Raw genomic sequence first — 23,142 nt, forward strand, 5'->3', positions numbered from 1 at the left:
TTTGTCCATCTAGCTCTTTACGATGTCAGACAGGGCCTATCTGGAGATGCCAGGGTTTGACCCTGGAACCTTTGGCATGGAAACCATTGAGCTGTGCTGCTTCCCAAATGGGCATCCATGCCATCTGACCAAAGCAGCAGCAGTAAGGGCAGCAGAAACACCTGGGGAATCAGGGAGAGAGGTTTGCCAAGGACCATTTCAAGGAAGAAGGGAAGCCCAGGACGATGGTGGTTGGACATCAGCCCAGGGGAGGAAGGTCTGCATTGATGAAAAGGTCATAAGCCCAGCGCTCTATTTCAGAGATGGGTGTTATTCCCCTTATGACCAGTGCTGCACATCTAGAGAGGCAGCAGTGCCACTGCAAGGGAGCTGATGTCCCCCCTCCCAAGTGGTGCCAACAGCCACTGATCCTGAGAGTTCTGAGGCCTGGGATCCGTTGATTCCATCTGCCCAGAATAGCCAGACCAGCAGGTAGACTGGAAGAGGACTCTGAAAAGCATCTGAAATCCCACAGTAGCTCCCTTTTGCTGCCTTAGTTAGCCCTTCTGAAGAGACACAGCCGCTGGATATTAGACCAGGTTTGTTTGATGCTGACAACACCTGATGTTTTGAAGAGAGGCAGCTTCAAAAATTAAGGCAACATCACCTTCCTTGATATATGATTTGTTGGGTTGTATTCAATCAAGTTTTAGTCAGGGCAAACCTATTGGAATGAATGGACCTCAGTCATGTTCACTAATTTCAGTGTGTCTACTCTGAGTGAAACGTACTTGAATGCCACTCATATGTTGTTATGGCATACTTTGAGAACTGTCATGGTTGAATAGTGGTTATACTATTGTAAAATGAAGAAATAAGGTTCATTCTTGGAATATCAAAATTGCTAGGGCGACCTTGAGCCATTTACCATATTTCCTCCTAACCTACCTTACCAGGGGACAACCAGATATCTGCACTCAGGTAGGTCCTACGTGTGAGTAGGTCATGCATTAAGTTTCGGAAGCACCTGAGTGTGCTGGTTGCATGATGTAACTGTCCTGAAATGCTTTCCAAGCGTTGTTTGTTTATTAAATTTATAGCTTGAGTTTTGTCCAAAGAGCTCAAGAAGGCATGTATCGTTACCCCTCACCCTTTCTTTTATCCTCACCATCACCATGTGAGGGTGGGAGCCTGAGAAAGACCCTGGGCCACCCAGGAAGCCTCGTGGTTGGATGGGGATTTGAACCCAGGTCTCCCCAGTCCCAGTCTGATGCTGCGATTGCTATGCCACACTACATAATGATCAAGTGAAGCTGTCTCTTGTTGCCTCTAATTTCAGATCCTGTTTCTGAAATGTTGACAAGTTCAGTTTTACCTACATTTTGAGTTGCGTTCATTTTGTGAAATGCCCTATTAGGCTAACAGTAGTGTAAGCATTATGCATACAGAAATTTGTAAAAATACGTGCTTCTCCTTGCAGCCTCTCATTCTCCATCAGAGCCAACGCCAACACCAATTCCTTTATCCCCGGAGGAACTGAAGAAGCTAGAACTGAGGCTTAAAATGAAGCAGGAATATTTTGCTGCGCTGGAGCATGAAGGTATGCATTAAATTTCAATCAAGTAAATTCAGAAACAGCTCCACATTTGCAATTTAGGGAATGCTTAAGCTGGAAAATAGTGGGAAAGAAAGACCACGGATTGCTTTCAATATTCAAAATGCTGCAGCAGTATTGGCTTGAACGTGTTGTGGGCATTACGCTTAACCATTTTTAACACTATCCATTATTTACTGCCATAACCCTGGATAAGATTTGAAACCTAGTGAAACCATGTTGTAGGTTGCTAAACTAGGCCCTCCTCCAGGAAGGTGTATATAATATGACATTGGATAAACTTGCTTGTTATCGCCTTGTTACCTGAGAAACTTGGGGGGGCAGGGAAAACCACCATAACCATGGTTTGCTTGCTGCAGCTGAAATATTTAAGCATCGATAATGAAATCCATGGTTTGCAAAACCATTTCAACCCATGGTTTCACATCACACTTGCAACATTTAGGTATTACGATATAATGCTAACTAATTAACTAACAATGGTTAAGGGAAACTAATTTTGGCAGTAGCTTCAAGGCAGACAACTAGTAGAAGTGAATGGCCACAAATACATTTATCCAATTATTAAGACAATTTTAACCCACCATTCACTGGATGACCTCATGGTGGAATTATTTAAAGGAGCAGCAAGCCAACAAAATGAGAAGTAAAGTATATAGAATAATTTAAAAAATTATTCCAACATAAAGCCACAACAGTAAAGCAGTGAAACTAGCATCCTGTGCAAGCCCAGCAAACACATTTTAATCTGGCGCCGGAATGTCAGCCATGTTAGTGCCTATTAAACGTATGGGGTGAGACCATTACACAATTGTGGAGCAATTTAGGTGACTTTAAAAGCAGATTAGTGGGGGGCCTGCTGGCCATGGAGTAAGCAGCAGAAACTGAGAGCTCCCAGATAAAATATTTTAAAAGACAGATTCCTCACTTTCTATTTATTTATTATTATTACTTTGTTTAAAATTATATAATAAAATAATAATGCAGATTAGACAAATTCCTGGTTGTTAAGGCTGTCCGTGGCTGCTTGTCACTAATGATGGAAATATACTATCTACAGGATCCAAAGCATTGTGCCCCAGAATACTGGGGAACAACTGTGGGAGACGGCTGTGGTGTCTAAGTCTTGCTTAGGGCTCACTATAGGCATCTGGTTGGCTGCAGTGGAAATAGGCTGCTGGAAAAGATTAGCTTTCAGTCTCAACCAGCAAGTCTCTTCTGTTCTTCACAGGACTCTTACTTGGAGCAGCCCAGCTTTTGTAGACCCATCGGATCAGACTGCCAGTTTCCCAAATAATGCCTAAACCTAACGCTTGATTGCCAGACCTGTAAAACAGTGTTTGTATTCTTACTTGTTCTTAAACAATTTCTTAAAACAGCGGAGGCTGCAAAATCTCGGCTTGAGCTGTTGAAAGCCAAAGCACTCGCCTTCACTGAAGATCTGCAAACGAAAGCAGAAGTAACATACAGAAATATGGAAAAATGGCTTGGGGAGAGATTCTTGGCTGAAATGGCAAGGTAATGGTTAATTTTGATGAAAGCATTAGAATAATGGAATCATTGAACTGTAGATTTGGAAGGGACCCCAAGGTAATGCGGGAGGTTTTAGGAGGAAAGAGGAATTTCGAGCAAGCTTCTACAGGAGCAGGTGAGGTGGTATTCAGGTTGCAGTTGCACAGAGACACACTCAAAGCCAATCTGGGTATTCTATTATATTCAAAATATTCCTTATATTCTCCTTCATTTGTCTACCTGGAAGAAACCCTGCCTGATCTTGCTGTATATACTCATTTAGTATATTTTTCAATCTGTTAGCTAATACGTTTGCAAACAACTTGTAATCATTGTTTAACAGAGATATAGGCCTATAGTTTTTAATTTGCAGCAAATCTGCATCTTGTTTGGGGATTACTATAATATAGGCCTCTTTCCATGTTTCTGGGATTTCACCTGTAATCAACTCAAGGCCAGTCTGGTGCCCTTGCCTGGCATCTGCCACCACCTCACTGCTCCCCCTTCTTCTCTCAGTAAGCAACATTTCTGCGGAGAAGCTATTGCTGTGGCTCTGTGTCACACCAGACAAGCTGCTCCTGGTTAAGCTTTTTAACCCATCTGCCACTGCTTCTTAAATGTGTATCCTTACAGTGTCGACAAATTAACCGAGGTTGCCCGCCACCACATCGAAACCTCTACTAAGATCCAGTATGAATTAGTTCTGGAAGGGGTAGAGTTTTACATTAACGGTGATGTCAAAGTCTTTCCAGATCCTCTTCCTCCACCTCGCCCTCCATCGGTCGAAATGCCTACAAATGGTACTTTAACTATTTCACAGCTTAGCACGCTTCATAAGCAGTTTCTGCAGGTGGCACCTAAAGGTAAGAAATCACCTTGTTTTCAAAAAGTTATTTATTTATCATTTATTTCCCCAAAGTATTTGTATCCTGTTCTTCACACACACACACACACACACACACACCAAGGCTTACACACAGAGTGGCTTACAGCGATCAATAACAAGATGATCTCTGCCATTAAATACTGACTTGAGATTTAAAGCTACTAACAGTTTTATATCCCTGCTAGCAGTAATTCTGGAACTTCTTACAATGGTGTGTTCCAGTATATGGAAATGCTTCTTTCAATTATAACTAAGTGCAGCGTCAAAACACTCGTGAGCCATGTAGGTTACCTCACACATTAACAGTCCTTCAGGCTTCCTCAGACTTGCCCTCTAGATGTTTTGAGACTACAATTCCCATAATCCCTGACCACTGGTCCTGCTAGCTACGGATCATGGGAGTTGTAGGCCAAAAATATCTGGAGGGCTGAGTTTGAGGAATCCTGCTCTACATCATGGGTAACCGATGTGGGGCTTTCCCTGGTGCCTACAATGTCCCATCCTCTGCCTATCCTCCTTCTTAAATTACTCTGGAAGGATGCCTCCCTTAGCCAATATAAGACTTTTTACAGTCTATTTATGGCACTGGGGGCGATTGGGGCAGCAGTATTACAGCTGAGGAGGGGAGAGTTGTGGCCTGCATGTTGCAGTCACATCAGTTTATCCACTTTGCAAATGTGCCCACAGGACCAAGAAGTTTGGTAACCCCTGCTGTACATGTTTACTTGGGAGTAAGCCCTACTTTGCTTCTTTAGCGCTTGCTCCCAGGAAAGTTTGAGTAGGATTCCTAGCTACATTTAGAACAGTAAATACTTTTCAAAAAGGTTGTTAATTGAGCATTCTTCCTGATTTGTTTGCACAGTGTGTGCAGGGAGGTTAGGCGACATCAGCCTGGAAGCAGGCTGTAAAATGTGCTTTTTCTGAACACGTAGTTATGCTCTTACATATTGACACTGACCATCAGCATTAGCATCAAAACATCTATCCCTGCCTTCTTCCCAAAAGAGGCTGTGGTCTATTAAATGGTTTCCTAACTCGGTGCCCTCCAGATGTTTTGGACCACAATTTCTATCATCCCTGATAGAAATATGACTGGAGCTGACAGGATGAAACTAGGTTGGGGAAGGCTGGTCTGTAGCAAGCTATCTAGAGTAAAGGTAAAGGTAAAGGGACCCCTGACCATTAGGTCCAGTCGCGGACGATTCTGGGGTTGCAGCGCTCATCTCGCTTTATTGGCTGAGGGAGCCGGCGTACAGCTTCCAGGTCATGTGGCCAGCATGACTAAGCTGCTTCTGGTGAACCAGAGCAGCGCATAGAAACGCCGTTTACCTTCCCGCCAGAGCGGTACCTATTTATCTACTTGCACTTTTTGGTGTGCTTTCAAACTGCTAGGTTGGCAGGAGCAGGGACCGAGCAACGGGAGCTCACCCCGTCGCGGGGATTCGAACCGCCGACCTTCTGATCTGCAAGTCCTAGGCTCTGTGGTTTAACCCACAGCGCCACCCGCACTATCTGGAGTAGCCAGATGCAAAAGCGGGCAGGTGTCCTGCACCTTTTGATAGTTGTGAGGAAGGGAGAATTTCTGTAGCTATAGTTCAACATGCAAGCTGCACCTGCTGAAAATTCCCTCTTCCACTCAACTATTAAAAAGTTCAGGAGCCTTGTCCTTGTTTGTATCTGGCCCAGCCTAAAGCTATCAGGGGGTAGATATTTAGTATCGGTCAAAGACAGCCTTGCCACTCCCCACGCCAAGCCTTGTTGATATAATCTCAGCTCTAGATTTATTTGCATAGAGGTCCTTCTCCTCCTTGCTTGCCTCCAACTTGATACAGGGTGTAATACACTGCTGTACCATCTGAACTAGGAATAAGAGATCTTCTGACATTTTCATATGTAAAAACACTATATGCCTTTGCAGACCCCTTCAAAAGTACTGCATGAACAAGCAGAAAGGATTTTTAGAGCTTTGCTCTACAAATTTGTAGTATCATATAGGAAGTCAGCAGAAAAAAGGGAAACGGTAGAAGGAAACTTACATGCTGTATACCACATAGTATTTTGACTCAGAATCAACCAATATCTGTGGCTTCAGAGTACTTTTAGCCACAAAAGGAAGATTAGATCATACAGAGAAGCTTAGCTAGCAACATGGAAAGCACCCAGATTTGCTTAAGAGGCCAACGGCCTTGTTACTGATTCTTCCTATAGGAAAGAAAATGGCATTAAGTGGAACATTGACTATCTTAATAACGTGTTCTTTTCCTCAGGACATTTCCATTGCCTAGGAAAGATAACCCTTCTGGCCTCTTACAGAGCACAGTTGCAGCAATCAATACTCTTGGTTTTTTTGCTTTGCCGTTGGCTTTCAGTTTGATACTGAACACACTTTTAATTAGAATTGGGTGGACTTGTTTGCAGTGGAGTCGATTAACTCCTCCTGCCCCCAGGATTGATTTGGATTGGAGTCGGTACTTATGAGCAAAAGTGGAGAGTGCTTGGGAAATTGTCTTTTTCTGAGAGTTTGAAATGGTGGAGACATTATGGTTGGAGAAACCAATAGAGTGGCTAAGGTATTAAAGGAAATCCAGCCATGTGTTCAAAGGTGCATTGTCTTAAAAAGGCTTGAAAGGCAGCACTGAAGAGCACCAGCCACTCTCCTGCAGTCTTCAAACACCATTAGCTGATGACTGCTGCTGCTTCAGAAATGGTGGAGGGAGTGCTCTCTCTCCCCTGCACCAACCTCCACCTACAGCAGCAAAATGGGGGGTGGGATTTCAGGGGGGGGCTCTTGTTCTTCCTAGCCTCACCTCTTTTCCTTCCTTTCTTCTTCCCTACCATCCCTGACACCTGGAATGTTGGGGGAGGTAGTTCCTGTGAGCAACTAACGTTGTCTAGCACTCTGTGAAAATTGCACTCCCCAGTGTTCAAGGCACAGGGTAGGGAGGAGGTGGAACAGAGATAGGAGGAGGGAAAAGGAGAGTTCCTGGCTGTGTTGCTTTTGCTGCTCGATCAGCAGTCATATGGGTAGAAGGGAATTCTGCAGTTGAGGTTAAAACCTGAGCTGGAGAAGAATTTGGAGGTTTTAGTGCTTGCCTCATTTTTAAGGTGAACCTAATGAGTTGTTGAGGTTCATATTCATAGGTTTGGTAATGTGTCTGTCTGTGACTTACTTCCAAGTATGTGATCTTAGCCACTTAGGCTACTTATTCATGCCTATCTTTAGTTGTGTGCAACCACAATAATAATGCATCCTAATACTGAGTTATATTTAAAATATTTATAGCCATAGCAGCACTGAAACAATTTAAAAGCAAGAATATAACTCCAGGCATCCAAAAACAACCAGGAAAGAATCACCAGTTTCAACAAATATGGCTGTCAAAGTATCCTTGGCTAAAGCATGACAGTGAGAGGGGCACCATGTACTGTGCTTTGTGTCGGAAACATAACGTGGATTTAGGGGAGAAAACACACAATTTCTGTTCTGGGACTGATGACTTTGTACTTGAATTAGTCAACGACCACCACAACAGTGAAGCTCATGCATGGGCTACCTGTATGGAAGCAGCCAGTGGCTCTGTCCCAGACACAGCTACCACTGAGCAGATGTTAAAGAGCATGAGCAAAACAACCTTAGGAAGAATAGAAAACCTTTTCAGAACATGCCACGCCATTGCCAAAACTGGACGCCCCATCACAGACCTGGACTGGATGTGTAAGCTGGATGATATGAAAGGGGTGGATATTGGTTCCATCTTTAGAAATGACAAGGCAGCAAGGATCTTTATTCATTTCATTGCCGAAGTGGAACGAAGAGCCTTGAAAGAGAAATTAGAAAAATGCAAGTTCTTCTCACTCATTAGTGATGGCGTTACAGACAGCACAATAAGAGAAGCTGCCCTGGTGTACGTACGTTTTGCACTCCAAGGGAAGATCCACTGCCAGATTGTTGGAGTTCAGTCAGTAGACAAACGTGATGCAGCTGCTGTGAAGAATGCCATTGTGCAAACATTACAGACCAGTTTGCAGCTCAATTTGCCAAGCCAAGACTGGGCAAGAAAACTTGTTGGCTTCGGAAGTGGTGGTGGAGACATTATGGTTGCACAAAGCAATGGGGTAGCTAAACTGTTAAAAGAAATCCAGCCATGTGTTCAGAGTGTGCACTGCCTCGTGCATCACCTTGAAATAGCTTACAAGGCAGCACTGAAGAGCACCCAACTATACACCATTCTAACAGAGCTCTTGCAAAACATGTACTACTATTATAACTCTCCACTGAACAAGAACAACCTCAAGCTAGTCTATGAAGATCTCAATCTGAGAACATCCATTCCTTCTCGAATTGGTGGTTCACGATGGCTTCTTCGCCTACAGACAGCTCTTCAGATCCTTCTGAAAGGATACCCAGCATTTGTCCTACACATGAGTCAGGTAAAGGCTCTTTAAAACCAAGCATGATTTGAAGAAATAATAAGTGAAAAACTGTGTTTGGTCATTGCTCTACTGACTTCTTTTTCTTGCATCCAGGTAGAAGAAGAACCATGTTCCTCAAATCACCAGAAAGCCAAAGACCTCTTAAAGCTTCTTCTGAAAACAGACATTGTCAAGTTTTCTCACTTTTTGCTTGATGTCATTAACGTCCTCAACATCCTCTCCCGCGTCGCCCAGGATCAGAACTCTTCCATCGCAGATGTGTTCGCAACAAGCCAGTCAACACTGGAAACACTCCAAATGTATCGAGCAAGGTTGTATATGCTTAACCAAAACTGTATATTAACTGGATGTATCCAAATCAAAGGCACACAGTACATTTGTTAAATGTAATATTTTTTCAGATCGGGGCCAAGGGAGCGTCTGGTGGAAGCCATCACACATTTTCATGGTCACCAGCTTGTAGGGGGTGGTGACATATCAGCCATCCGGATAGAATTAATAAGCAATCTTTTGAAGCAGCTGTGCGATTGCTTCTGTGATGCTAGCGAAGATGTTTTGAGAGCAAGCGCTATTGGAAGTTTTAAGCTGTGGCCGGACAAAATTGAACCAGGTACAGAAAGCCAGACTACATCCAAAGGGATTGTTTCTTTCCGAAATGCATGGGTGGTTTGTTTGCTTTTAAAATTAATATTCAACCTCTTGCAGAATTTGGTGAAGTGGAAGTGTCTGTCTTGACGAAGTATTATGAGCCGGTCCTGGAATGTGCCAGCGTGAAGGTTTATGAAGTGGAGACCGAATGGAACATGTTAAAAGCAGAGCTGTATAACAGGTCTAATAAATAACAAGCAAGATGACATGAAATTCAAATGAATTTTCTGAATATGTCAGTGGGAGAAACACATTCAGTAACAGTTGTTATCCTTTTTAGATATCAGAGCATCCGGAGATTGACATGGGAAGCAGTGAACACAGATTATTCTCATAAATATCCAAACATCTTGACGCTGGTAGATCTTGTCTTAACGCTACCTGCCAGTTCTGACGAGGCGGCACGAGGCTTCTGTCAGATGAAGCTTACAATGATGAGGCTACGTTCAAAGCTGGTGTTTGAAAGCATGACCGATCGCATGGTCATTCTGATGAATTCTCCAGATATCAAAAAGTTTGACCCCCAAAAGGCTATCCAGTTGTGGAATATTTCCTCACAAAGGAATAGGAGACTACAGGCTGAGCAGGGCATGGTCAACCCTGAGACACCAGATTGTTCATCTGACTCTGAATGGGAAAGGGAAAGGGAAAGCTCATTTGGAAGCTATTAGATGTGAAACACTCTCTCCAGCTGTCTCCTCAAATATTTTTAATAATGTCTGTTGACTTTTCCTTTCCTTTCCTTTTCTTTTTTTGGTAACTATTTACTGGACAATTTCTATTTATTTATTTATTTATTCATTCGTTCAACCAAAATTTATATACTTCTTGATTATAATGGAACATCTAAAAGCACATATAATGTGTCATGAAACTAACACATGCATTTAGATGGGAAGGGAGAGAAATAAGAAGTATATCTTTTGGAAAAGCTGTAAACTGTATATTTCTTTTCAAACTGCTTGGTATTTGTCAGAATATGCTTATCAGGTATTATTTTTGAAATATGTGGTATTGGATTGGCATATGAAATTACCAAGTATCATTTTTGTCTATATATATGTGTGTGTGTGTATGGTTCATTTTTATAAATTGAAGTGTACGCTCTTGACTCCTTGATGGAACTTCATAGTCTTCCTTCTTTCTCTTAAGCTGCTATTAAATTGATTTTAATTTATCACTGTCTTTCTATGCGCTTGGAATTTTCCAATATATTTATAGCAAGTGTTTAGGAATATTATGATTCTGGCTAGATACTGAACAATGAAAACAATAATTTGGAATAACTGTTTATTATCCTGTATTGTATTACATAAATTATTTTATTCCTGTTAGGGTTATTATGGATAAGCAATTATTTGTACTGTTTTTACTGACATCTGATTTCCTGTTCATTTTCATTCTTCTGGAGATTTGACATGTAAAAATAATTGCCTGTGGGAGGGAAATAAGGGTTGATTCCATCAATAATTTGGACTTCCAAAATTGTTCCGAAGAGTCACAGTATTCATTCATGCATTTCTTCATTCTTAATTGCCGCAACTGTTCTACTTAGTGTTTTACTGGATTAAAAACAAGCAATGGAAGAGAACACTTTTTATCAAACACCTAACTACAAAGGATGCCAAGACACTTAATTTTTCTTATCTGCAAAATAACAAGAGAAAAGAAGAGATGAGACTTTCAGTGCCAGCAGAAACATGCAGAATGAAATATCTTTGTAGTAAAAATAAGTTGAGGATATTGCCTCCTTTACACATCAAGGATATCACCTGCGGATAAGACATCTTAAATGTTCCTGGTTCTAGAAGGTATCACAGCATCATCTCTTGTACCTTGATGCTTTCAGATTCAATAGCTGCAGCCATAGATGTAGAACGCCACTACTTTTGAATGCATGCGTAGCTTGATTAAGTGGTTGACCAATGTAGAGCTTGCTAAAAGTAGTCATGGCCCAAGAGGTCATTGTGCATTATCTAGCAGCAGTAAAGGAACAAACCCATTTCCCTTTTCCCTCCATAGTCACTACTTGGCAGAGGTAGCTAAGAAGACAGAGAAGAATCCATGGGGCACAAATTGCATGGGTGCCCCCATACCTTTGTTTTTCAACTTGTTTCGCATAGTGAATGTCCAACAAATACTGGTTTCCACTTAGATGCACTGTAGTCAAGTGACTGTAGAGAAATACATTCTTAAAATTTATAATTTTAAAAGCGCATACTTTTAACACATTTTAAAATGTATAACATTTTTGTGGATGACAGTAATAGTACCCAATTCATTATCATTTCTCTCACGAAATCATTGCATTGCTTTTTGCATTGGGTGGAAATCCACTATTATAATTCTTAAGTTATTCTATAAACTGCTTGGCTCAAGCGTCTATCCGTAGTTTCTAAAAGCTGTGCTGCGTGGGAGCTTCTCTTTTTAAAAAATAGAACTAGAAATAAGTTTACATTATTTACTTGTAGCAGCTTGTATTCCTCTGCAGACATCTCATACTTCCTCTAAGGATCCACTGTACACATTGCCGGCTTTCAACTTTAATTATATGAAATGACAACTGGCCTAATTTGGATCAGATCTCCCCCAACTTTATTTCATGTATATCCCACTTTTCCTACAAGAAGGTCAAGGCCTCCTTCCGCTTTAATCCCCCCTGTGTGGTGGGTTAAGCTAAGACTGGCCCGATGTCACTCAAGTCATCTTCATAGTTGAATGGGATTTGAACCCAGTTCTCCCTGGAGTTAGGCTGGCACTCTAGCCACTACAACAAACCTCCTGGGCTCATGGCAAAACATAGGCTGCTGGCTGCAGTATCTAACCGGCAGGCCACATTTGACTTGCTGGGTCACAAGCCAAGACCATTTTGATCAGAATTGTCTGCACTAACTGGCAGAACCTGGGACCTTCTGTATGCAAAGCAGATGATCTATCACAGAGCTGTGGGTCTTCCCCAAATGGTCACCCACAATGCAGAATAATGCGATTTTCATAAGCTGCACATTCTGCAGTTCAAGTACTGTCTCAGGTGCCTATAAGAAAAAACTTGCAGGCAAGCAGCTCAATCCTACATATGCCTGCTTGGAAGTCGGAAGTCAATGGCAATGTATTCAGCATGGCCTACTCTCCAAATAGTTGTGCACAGGATTTGCCTTTAAGCATGGCTGCATTTCATACAAGTTCCCATCATTAGCTTCGTACCTCTGCAATGGATCAGGCAAAACAAAAACAAAAACAAAGAAAAAACTGCTTGTTTGCATTACAAAATCGGGAAAGACTCAAATTAATTTGCACAGTGCTATACATACATTTTCCTATCTGATTTTAAGAACCGATTATCCTGCAGTTCTAAAGAAGAAGAAAAAGAAATTAGATTCGTAGACACAGTGAATGTATATTGACACACTGGGGCTTACTCCTGAGTAAACATGCGTAGGATTGTGTTTTCAGTTTCTTATTGCATTATTCTTGAGTAAATTGTACAGCATGTATGGCTACACATAGAATTTTTGACCAAAAAAAGGCATGCTGCGGTGTGGAAGTGCAATTACAGTGTGCAATTACAGTCTTTGTGTAATTAGGAGATAAAAACGAGAGGTAGATGTGATATGCCTCATCAGGAAAAGTCAGATTTTAAGATTATGACAGATTTTAAACTGTGCATATCAGTCCCAATGTGATACTTTTCTTTTGTCATTTGTCTAGGTTTAATACCAAGCAAAACATTCATTGACATTGTTTATGACTTGATTACTTTGAATCTTGGCTCAAACTCACTTCCTGATGCTTGGCTACACCTCTCCATTTATGATGTGAGTGCTCACTGTGTCCGCTATTCCTGTGATTTTTGACAGTCATTTGCTGTGTTGACTAGATGTACAATTGAGATGCTTACAGTTTTAAATGGATGCTTACATTGCTAGAATAGGATGCGTGTCTTTATTATAGAATTTATAGCCTTTGGGGGCTAATGGCCTTACGATTAAAAAAGAAAGAGGTAAAATACAGCAAAAACATTTTTAAATGTAACTACATTAGCCATCCACAAAACAATAAAATGTAGTTAGCATAAAAAGAATGACTATGGAAGCAAAACAGATTGCACTGCATACATCTCTTTTGTTTACGAAATTGATCAGGTACACAACAGTACTAGTGAATAAACCCAGCTTGTTATCTGCAAAGATATGTTCCTGGCTGCCATGTCAATTTGTTGTAGCCGCTGAAAATTTCTTCCTCCCAAAATCCAATACTTGTAGGCAAAATTGAGGAGGCGTGTTGAAATCATAGAATGGGAAAGGACCCAAGGGTCATACTAGTCCAATCCACTGCATAGCAGAAACCTCAGCTAAAGCATACATGACAGATGGCCATTCAACCTCCGCTTAAAAACCCTCAAGGAAGGAGAGTCCACAACTTCTTGTGGGAGCCCATTCTGCTGTCAAACAACTCTTGCCACCAGAAAGTTCCTCCTGATGTTAGGTCGGAATCTCCTTTCCTGTAACTTGAATCTATTGGTTTTGGTCCTACCCTCTGGAGCAGGAGAAAACAAGCTTGCCCCATCTTCTATTCTGGCAGCCCTTTAGATATTTGAATATGACTATTGTATCTCCTCTCAGTCTCCTGTTTTCCAGGCTAAACATACCCAACTCCCTCAACCATTCCTCATAAGGCTTGGTTTCCAGACCCTTGATCATGTTGGTCAACCTCCCCTGCACACTTTGCAGCTTGTCAACATCCTTTTTCAGAATTCATTTTGTCAGTTTTGGCCCAATTCTCCAATTTTCTAAGGGTCATCCTGAATCCTGATTCTGTCTTCTGCAGCATTAGCTACCCCTCCCAGTTTGGTGTCACCTGCAAATTTGATGAGCATCCCCTCAATTCCTTCATCCATCATTTATAAAGACGGTGAACAACAACGAGCCCAGAACAGAACCCTGTGGCACCCCTCATCACTTTTTCCAGGATGACAAGGAACCTTTACTGAGCACTCTTTGAGTTCAGTCAGTCAACCAGCTTCAAATACATGTCTGCATTCAAATGCTACCTTGCTTTCTGCTGGAGCACTGTCTTGTGTCACAAAGCAGAAGTCCTGTGTTGAGACGAGGCATTAAAATGTCTCTTTTGAAAAAAGTTCCCTGCAATTGATGTCATGGACTATATTTCTGCCCAGTCTCAGCTTTCTGTTTGGGGAGCAGTCAGTGATTTTGAAGCCAAAGGATTCTTCTGTCTGTATAAGATACACAGCCCATAAAATGGCCCTGCCCTTAGTTACCCATTCCACTTACTTTTACTGTGTTAAGTAAACTTGTGTATTTTTGGATGTTACAGTTGCAGGGCCTGGCAGCAGCGTTAACAGTGGACTCAGACACTGTGGACTGGCGTATATTTTTGCAAGCAGCTTCCCAGCCTTGGCCTCTGCCCTCAGTGACGGAGCTTCTTGAAACGCTGCAGAGATTCCAGGATGTGGATGTAGATGGATCGGGCTTTGTCACAGAGGAAGAATATGATCAGGTCCCAATTCTTTCTTCTCTCAAGTTCTATTTTTGTGGCTGTGAGTCCCAATGAAACCATTGGGACAAGCAGCCAGCCAGTCTTCACACCCTGTGGGCCACAAGCCCTGATTTGGGGTGGAGGGAAAATTCAGTTCCGTTCACATTTAAAGCCCAGTTTACCAAATTTTCACAATATGGAAGTCAAATCACGGGCTTCCTTCAAAACTCGCTCTTATCTGAATTTTGCAGTGCCATGCTACAAGCACACAGTGTTCACAGACATGCATACACCAGGGGGAAATGTGCAAAAATATCAAGGTATTGGTGAAAATAGCATAGCAAAATGCATTCTGTTAGGAGACATTGTTTGCAAAGATGTGGACATTAGTCAAAGCTGCATACAGAAATGTGTTTTTTTGGAAGAAATTTGCTCTAAAGTGCTAATGAAGTTTCGTGAGGATTTTTTTTAAAAAAACACAAATTGTTTCAGAAATGTGGAGAACTAAACTTAAGATAGTAAAAATGAGAAGTGGAGAGAACCAAAACTGGCAGCTCCTTCTGCCCCTCGTCATTCATGCACCAATGTGGTTTTTAATTTCATTTTAGCCAACACAGGCCCATCCACCCCACGTCCTAACTGTAAGGCCAGTGTACCAACTTCAGAGCAAGCCTCTCTGAACACAGTGAGACTTCTTTCCAAGTAGACATGCATAGGACTGTGTTGTAAAAGTGGCATGTGGTTCAGAAATGACATAGGCTGGCATGTGTGCGTGAAACGAATCAGAAGTGCATGTCAGCTTCAAAACATTTCATAAATTAAATTACTTCAAATTAAACATTTCATACCAACTTATTTTAGGTCAGTTTCATGTGGTACTCCCTTGCCTTTCCTTCAGAAGTGCATGATGTGGCTGGGGTAGGGTTCTGTAGAGTACCTATCATCCTAGCACTGTAGTAATTTATAACAAATAGGTTGGTTTTGCTTTCCAGGGAGTGAGGAGCATTATTGCATTCCCTGTAAGATGTATCATAGTCATCCCAAAAGGCTAATTCCTGCATCTTCTCCCAAGATCTTTTGACCCATGGGAGGGAACAGCTTAGCGGATGTGAGGAAAAGTGGGTCTGGAGGGACAGATGAGATGCTAAGTCCTGTCTCCTGCTCCCCCACCTTTCTGCACTCAGCTTCCTAGGTGCCAACCCTGGGCAGCTAATGGCTCATGCCTGTGTTTGCTGCTCTCTGCTGCCATTATTCAATGGCAGTACAAAGGCAACTTTTCACTAGAAGAAGGAAAAGCAAACCCCCATCATGTGGCAACACATTTCACCAGAAAAAGGAAAAGAAACAGTCGCCACTAGGGATGGAAAAACCACAAAGAGATGCTGCTCTCAATATTTCACCCACCTACGCAGAGTTGTGGTATTTTGCTCAGCAGCAAAGAGACTAAAAACATACCAACAGCTCCAGAGTCAACACAGGAAGCTAGGTAGAACATCCTTTGGTTCAGTATCTGGTATCAGTTCTCTGATCTTTGGGCTGGTAAATCTGAGCGAAACAAGAAAAATGTGTAAGTGATGTTGTTTTTGAGCAAAAATGTTTTTAAAAAATCTAAATCCACCCATAAAATTTGGTTATTTCCCAGTTGAAATCCCACAAAAGTCCATGAGGCTAAAATAATATGAACAGGGTTTTCTAGCTTACTGGGGCTGTGAATGGAGTTGTGGTGCTTCTGTTCCCAGATATTGACAAGAAAAAGAATGTTTTTATATACTGAAGATGTATACTGAAGTTATATACTGGGTTTTGCCTCCCATGTTAAGTATAATCTATAGACTTGCAAAGAACCCTTCTGACATAAGCAGCTTTCAAGTCAACTGCTTTCGTTTTCACCATAGAACAGATTGATGCTGGAGACAAACTGTAGTCAGGTTTTCTTTTCAGAGACTTGAAAGTGTTATACCAAGCAGACGCATCTTTTCCTGTGGTGTAAACATTCATTTCTTGGGTCAGAGAAGTCTGAAACACTGCAAAACTTCTAAATGAACATGATACAGGAATGAGTGTGCACACACCATTCGCAAAAATGCCTCCATGATACCCCCTTCAGCTCCACTGCTGCAGCCAGTGACGAATCACAGTTTCTGGGCCTAGGACAAGCTTGTAACAGGGCCCCAAATCCCCATGTCTGCTTTGAATAATAGGGTTGATTTGTACCCTTCAGCTTCTTTAGGTCCCTTTGATTAAGCCTATTGCCCAATGCATACCTGATTTGTGTTTATAGCCATAGTTGACAATATAGCATGTATGGACATAGCTTTTCCACAACTACTCTGTAGTCCAGGCAACACAAGGCAAAAGTTGGGTGTGAAGAGGACAGTGGAAGAAGAAACTACAGAATATGGGTATAGTTGAGAGGCATGTTGGGGTAACGCAGGGGGAGATGCTAAAGAAAAAGCTTTCTCCACTTAGAGGAAGGAAAGGGAATCTGAAGCACACATCCCAGATGTTGCTGGACTAGCACTCCCATCATCCCTGACTGCAGGCCATGTCGGCTGGGGCTGATGGGAGATGGATTCCAGCTGCTCTACACACTGTTCCTTGCCCTGGGATCTAGAGCTAGTCCTTCTATGTGCTCTGGAAACCAGATGCCTAGCTCATTTACTCACATAAGTTTTACAGGCTCCAGAACGCATCAACAGCATTGGCTTCAATTTCCATGGAGGTTTCAACATCCCTGATGAGTGATGGATGCCCGCCTTCCTGATGCCACATTTTGGTGGCCACAATCTGCACAGTATACGCATGGTGGAAGGAAAGCACTCTGGGACACAGTTCTTCAGTGAGCGTGTCACGTAGAGCGCCATACCGCTCTCCTGCCTCTTGAACTGTGCATTGCAGGGCCAAGCTAGAAGAGAATGGAATTCACACAATTAGCAGTTGTGTGGAGGGCTTTTTGAAAGCAAATTGCAACAGCGGAAGCCCAGATCCAAGTTGGGACTTTAGTGGGGGGGGCAGGGAGGGCCCTAACCCTTCACCTCCTGTTGCAGTCTTGATCTGTATTGAACCTCCTATGCTTGCTACTTGCATTTAGGACTGAGCTATAATTCACTCCAATGGGAACTTTCCCTCCAATCCTAATAGCAGGGCAAGAAGGGAGCGAGAGAGACCTTAATTGGGAACACAGCAAGGGATTACAGTTTCCCACTGTCCAACACAAGGATTCAGGATGATTTTTTTAAAGCCATTCATGCAACTGCAAATTGTGTGAATGGTGTCTTGTCAAAGTTTGTATCCCAGAGTTTCCTGTACAAGTGCTTTCTTTTGTGCTTTTCTCTTACACCCCCCCCCCCAATAACACAGGGGGACCTGGTCTCTTCTTACTATGGTGTGAGCCCCTCCCTCCTGTTGCCAGTCAACTAGTACAGTCAGCTCTTCTTGCCTCATGCCTAGGAAATGCCAGCAAAACTAAGAAACTTGCAAGACATCTCTGCAGACATACATACATACATACATGTGCACAACCACTACATTCTAAAACTTGTAGTTTGAGAGACAGCAAGAGCACTTTGTGGACATGCTCCATTGGTTCACTGTTCAGAATGTTGCCTGTTCTGCTCTCACATTCTTCAGAACTGCGCCAGCATTCATGATGAGATTTAGATGGCTGATAATATAGCGTGCCTAAACATTCTTCAATAACAGCCGCTAAGGCTTAGCTTTCCTCTTATGGTAACCGGCTTGCATCCTGGGTCAGGCATCCTCCCTAGGCCCCTGTGCAAGGAGGTCTGTCTGCAGATTACTGCTGGGTGAGTAGTAGATGAAGAAGTGGCCCCATTTCATCTAAAACCAGCCACTGCAACTTTCTTTTTATCCTCCTCAGCTGTTGATTTTTTCCCCCTGATTTGCTTCTAGAACCAGAATCACTGACTCATATTTTGAAACACAAGAATGGTTCATTTAATGAGTCACTGAAGTCTTGCTGTTGCTGTATGTGACCTAGCATGGAAATCAATTTTTGCTGCCTTTTTAAGTACAGTTTCCCCCTCCCTGGAATATATCCTGCTGTTACATGTTGGTTTTGATAAATACCTGCACCAGAAAAGGAGGGTGTGTGTGTATTAACACACATATACACACACAGTTATAGATCTGTGCACACAAACGTGTTAAAAATTTAATCATAAAATCAATTATATATCACTGCACTCAAAGGATATATATCCTAGAGTGGAACAGATGAGCCTTGAGAGAGATTGGCATGGTAGTCATTAGCAACAATGATTAAGTGACTGGGTGACCTTATCAACAGCAGTGCCTCCATATCTGCCTAATAAGCCTTAATACTTAATAGCAGTTAAAAGCAAGCTATTGCCTTGAAACTCAGCCTGCAGATTTCCCAGAGGTATCTGGTTACTTTGCAAAACAGGATACTAGACTAAATGGGCCTTTGGTTGGATCCTCCTGGGCTTTTGTATTAAGTTCTTAAAGTGTCCAAAGAGGGTCATGAATAATAACCATTCTTTGGGTTGTATCCAAGTAAATCATTGCATGTGCAGAATGACATCTGTGAATGCAACAGAACTTCTCCTCCCTTTACTCCTTTTATGCACCCTGGCACCACCCCCAGATAAGCCCCAGACCAAATTTGAGTGGCAGATGGAGGGAAGAGAGAGGAAGGGGAAATTATGTTGAAACTTGTGAAAGTTGTTCCATGTGCATTCAATGATTTGGTTGGATAGAACAATTTATGTCCAGGTGACCAGAATGGTGAGAAGAATAGAAATCAAGTCCTACGAGGAAAGAAATTAAGATGGAATAAGGAATGGTAGTTGTATTTAAATATCTGAAGAGCTGCCACATGGTAGACAAGACTTGTTCTTAGTTGCTCCAGAGAACATGACTGGAAGCAACGGGTTAGCGGAGAAACAGATTTGGCTAAACGTTCAGAGAAACATCATAATTGTAAGAGTTGTTCAGCAGTGGAACAGACTACCTTGGTATGTGGTGGTGGGTTATCCTTTGCTGGAGATATCTGAACAGAGGTTGAACAGACATTTCTCAGGGATGCTTATAGTTTTTGCCTTTTGCATTGTGGATCCTGCAGTAATCAAGCAGTTTGGGCTAGTTGACTTACACAATCCCTTTCAACTGTGTAGTTCTGTCATTCCAGGTCGGTCTGTGGTTTAAAGGCAGTGAAGATTTACCCGTTCCAGAAAGCCCCACAGAACCTTTTCCATTTAACCGCCAGGAGCACCTTATAAAAGTAAGTGTAAAAAAAAAAATCACAGGCTGCAAGCCAAATTGAAGTTAAGCACAGTTAAGACCAGCCATTTCAGTGTCTGGGAAATCTCAACTCAATTTCAAAAAAAGCTCAACAATTTTGCCCCCCCCCCATCCAAGATCTCAGGTAGAAATGTCCTGGGTCTGTTATCTGGAGATACTATGAATTCAACCTGGAACGTTCTACAAGTAAAATGAGTGCTCAATCACTGAACCATTTGCCTTCTCCATTCTGGTCAGGCGGTGGTATTTAACTTATATGTACGCCTCTTGCCACCAAAATAATAATGATCTGTTCACTGTAAGAAGCACAACGAAGGTGCCCTTTTTTCTGCTGAGCTGTGAGATCCTTCATCAGGATTGACTTCCTTAAGAGGAAAGAGAGCATTGCAAACTTACCTCTGGGAAAATATTTTTCTCTACAAAATGTTTCACATCTGTGTGGCTTAAATCTCACAGGTCTGTTTTTAATCAGCTTCTTATCCGAGGGTAAGAGTTTGCACTGACTGGGATGCATATTGGGTTTTGATTCCAAGTTCTTTCCTGAATTGACAAGCTACATGTCTGACACAAAAAGCCCTGGAGAGGATCAAAGGGCCTTCTATCCTATATTTTCACACTTTGCTTCCCAAAAAATAAAAAAGGCTGCCCATTGGTTAGGAAGGGCCATAACTCAGTGGTAGAGCATATGTCTTGCAGTCGGAACGTGTGAGGTAAAACCCCTGCTGTCCCCTGCTAGATCTAGGAAACCTATCTGCGACCCCAGAGAGCTGGTGCCAGTACAGTACAGACTTAGATCGAATAGTGATGTGGTTCCTTTGTTCTTTGTGTAGTTGTATAACACAAAACTGACAGAATTAATACACAAGGTAGCCCAACCATACAAGCAGAAAGCTAAGCCAGACATTTTAAGGTTTGTTCCAGAATTTCCCCCCTTAAGTTTTTATGCATTCCTGGTTGCAGTGGCAACCACATTGCTCCACATGAATGGAAAGTGAACTTCAGTATGAAAATACCCAACGCAAAATTGCTGCAGATCACTATATGCACATTACAACCACACAAAGTTTTCCCAGTGCAGAGATGTTCCTCATTGCTGAAAGACTTGCAAAGTGGTTCGGACATTGCATGTATACTTGGATAGATTATTCTCATACAATATCCTCTACATCAATTAACTGAAGCATGTTTCTTTTACAGTTTTTCTTTTCTTTATTTGCTGATCCTGAAAAAGACCCTCCTCAGCTAAACTACACGGAGATGCTCCTTTATTTTGCATCCGATCCTGATTCTGTCGATGGTGTCTATCGGGCCCTCAGTGTCGCAACAGGGACACACATTCACAGGGAAAAACAAGAACTCCCTCCTGTTCCCCAACAGGTAAATGTGCTGTTGATCTTGACAATAATTTAGCGTTTGCTGGTGACAATTGAATTTCTTATTCCTTAAAGCTGGGCTGTTACATTGTTTTCATTTCAGTCTACACTGACTGCACCAAACTGAAATGAGAATGCTAATTCTGCAGATTTTTCACTTAATCACCCTTTCTGTTCTGTGTTGTTTCCAAACTTACACCTCAGTCTGGAGTTGCCATCTTCTGCTCACTCACTTCCTCTAGAGAATCAAGATGGTGTTGTTGCTGATCCCATTGCATCCCAATGATTCCTGTGCAGTCCCTCCCATTCCGCACTTTTTAAAAAAATTGAAATGCAGTTTGTTCAGTCAGCCTGTCCATTGTGGACTGGTAAAGTGCTGTGGAGGCTTTTCAGGACCGTAAATGCCTTTAATTAAAATCTGCTTGCAAGCTCTGCCACCCTTTGGTCTTTTCCTGTGGCATGTGGCAGTAGCATTGTTGATAAAGAGCCTTTTTAATTACTGCTTTCCTCTGATGTTTTTTTTTATTTTTTTAAGACTCTTTCTTGGATAATTAAATTGTACTATTTCAGTAATACAGTGGTACCTTGTGTTACATACGCTTCAGGTTACATACGCTTCAGGTTACAGACTCCACTAACCCAGAAATAGTACCGCAGGTTAAGAACTTTGCTTCAGGGTGAGAACAGAAATTGTGCTCTGGCGGCGCGGCAGCAGCAGGAGGCCCCATTAGCTAAAGTGGTGCTTCAGGTTAAGAACAGTTTCAGGTTAAGAACGGACCTCCAGAACGAATTAAGTACTTAACCCAAGGTACTACTGTACAGAAGAAAAGAAGAAAAGGGTGTGGAAGGAGAAACAAATAATGATGTCCTGGCGGCAGAAGTTGACGCCATATTCCTCACTAACAGTCACTAAAGAGATCGAAAGTTCTTTTGATGCCTTTCAGAATCCCACTGTATGTGTCTGAAGGCCATGGCATGATGTAGACATCTCTTCTGCTGAGAAATGTCAACTGCTCCATAATGAAGCAGCTACATTACTGGCTAGGGTTGCGTTTAGATCTCTTTTAGATGTCACATAACCTCTGTTTTAAAACAGCCACACTGACTGCCAGTTCACTTCCAGGCCTAATTCAAGGTGTTCACATTAGTGTTTGAAGCCTTAAACAGTTTAGGCCTCCAATATCTGAAAACTGCCTCCCTCCCTACAGACCTTATTGGGTGCTAAGATTGGCAGAGGGGGGGCTCTTGGTAGTTCCTCCACACTCAGAGGGTTGGGGGAGACTTTCCAGGAGATGATATTCCCTGTGGCAGCCCCTAAATTGTAGAACTCTGCAAAGAGGTGCATCCAGCACTTTCATTGTATAGCTTCTGGAAAATGGTGAACACACAAACACACACACACACACACACATGGACCAATCTATTTTTTGTGGTTGCAAATTGTTTTAAATTGGTTTTTATATTGTATTTTCGTGTTGTAATCGCCCTGGGACCTTAGGGTGAAGGGTGGGTGATTAATAATAATAATAATAATGATAATAATAATAATAATAATAATAATAATAATAATAATGAAGAAGAAGAAGAAGAAGAAGAAGAAGAGTTTCCACTATATATATATTAGGAGGAAGGGATGGTTCAGCCTGATATTTCTAATCAGATTAGTATAATAGAGTACATGCCTTTCTTCAGGAACCAGTGAGAATCTCAGTTCTGCAATGCAGGCTAAGCTTTTCTCAATAGACTTCCCAACAAACTTACAAAACTACAGTTCTTGGGATCCTCACCAGTTAAACCATTTTAAAACTAGTATAGATTTCTAGTGATGGTGCCAGTCTTGAATGTCCTCCCTAAAGAAGTGAATTAGACCCTGGCATTACAAATTCACACTTGTCTGAATTTTGCAATGCAGCTCT

The 23,142-nt window shown here is 42.0% G+C and overlaps 1 protein-coding gene across 4 annotated transcripts in view; it reads left to right on the plus strand.

The window, feature by feature from the left end:
- SPEF2 (sperm flagellar 2) overlaps nucleotides 1–23,142 on the plus strand; it is a 91,435-nt gene that overhangs the window by 58,327 nt on the left and 9,966 nt on the right. For 2 of the 4 annotated variants that reach the window (XM_083575468.1, XM_083575467.1), the window contains exons 28-35: nucleotides 1,460–1,579; nucleotides 2,974–3,112; nucleotides 3,740–3,969; nucleotides 7,276–8,423; nucleotides 8,520–8,737; nucleotides 8,828–9,036; nucleotides 9,132–9,255; nucleotides 9,355–10,311. In XM_083575468.1, coding sequence (XP_083431594.1) covers nucleotides 1,460–1,579; nucleotides 2,974–3,112; nucleotides 3,740–3,969; nucleotides 7,276–8,423; nucleotides 8,520–8,737; nucleotides 8,828–9,036; nucleotides 9,132–9,255; nucleotides 9,355–9,745 — 2,579 coding nt within the window. In that variant the 3' untranslated portion in view covers nucleotides 9,746–10,311. Of the gene's footprint in view, nucleotides 1–1,459; nucleotides 1,580–2,973; nucleotides 3,113–3,739; nucleotides 3,970–7,275; nucleotides 8,424–8,519; nucleotides 8,738–8,827; nucleotides 9,037–9,131; nucleotides 9,256–9,354; nucleotides 10,312–12,782; nucleotides 12,890–14,408; nucleotides 14,592–19,740; nucleotides 19,834–21,050; nucleotides 21,231–23,142 lie in introns of those variants that run through there. The other 2 variants (XM_083575469.1, XM_083575470.1) reach the window with 1 other exon arrangement.

This window comes from Podarcis filfolensis (assembly GCF_964270895.1).
Source record: "Podarcis filfolensis genome assembly, chromosome: 11".
Classification (NCBI taxonomy): Eukaryota; Metazoa; Chordata; class Lepidosauria; order Squamata; family Lacertidae; genus Podarcis; species Podarcis filfolensis.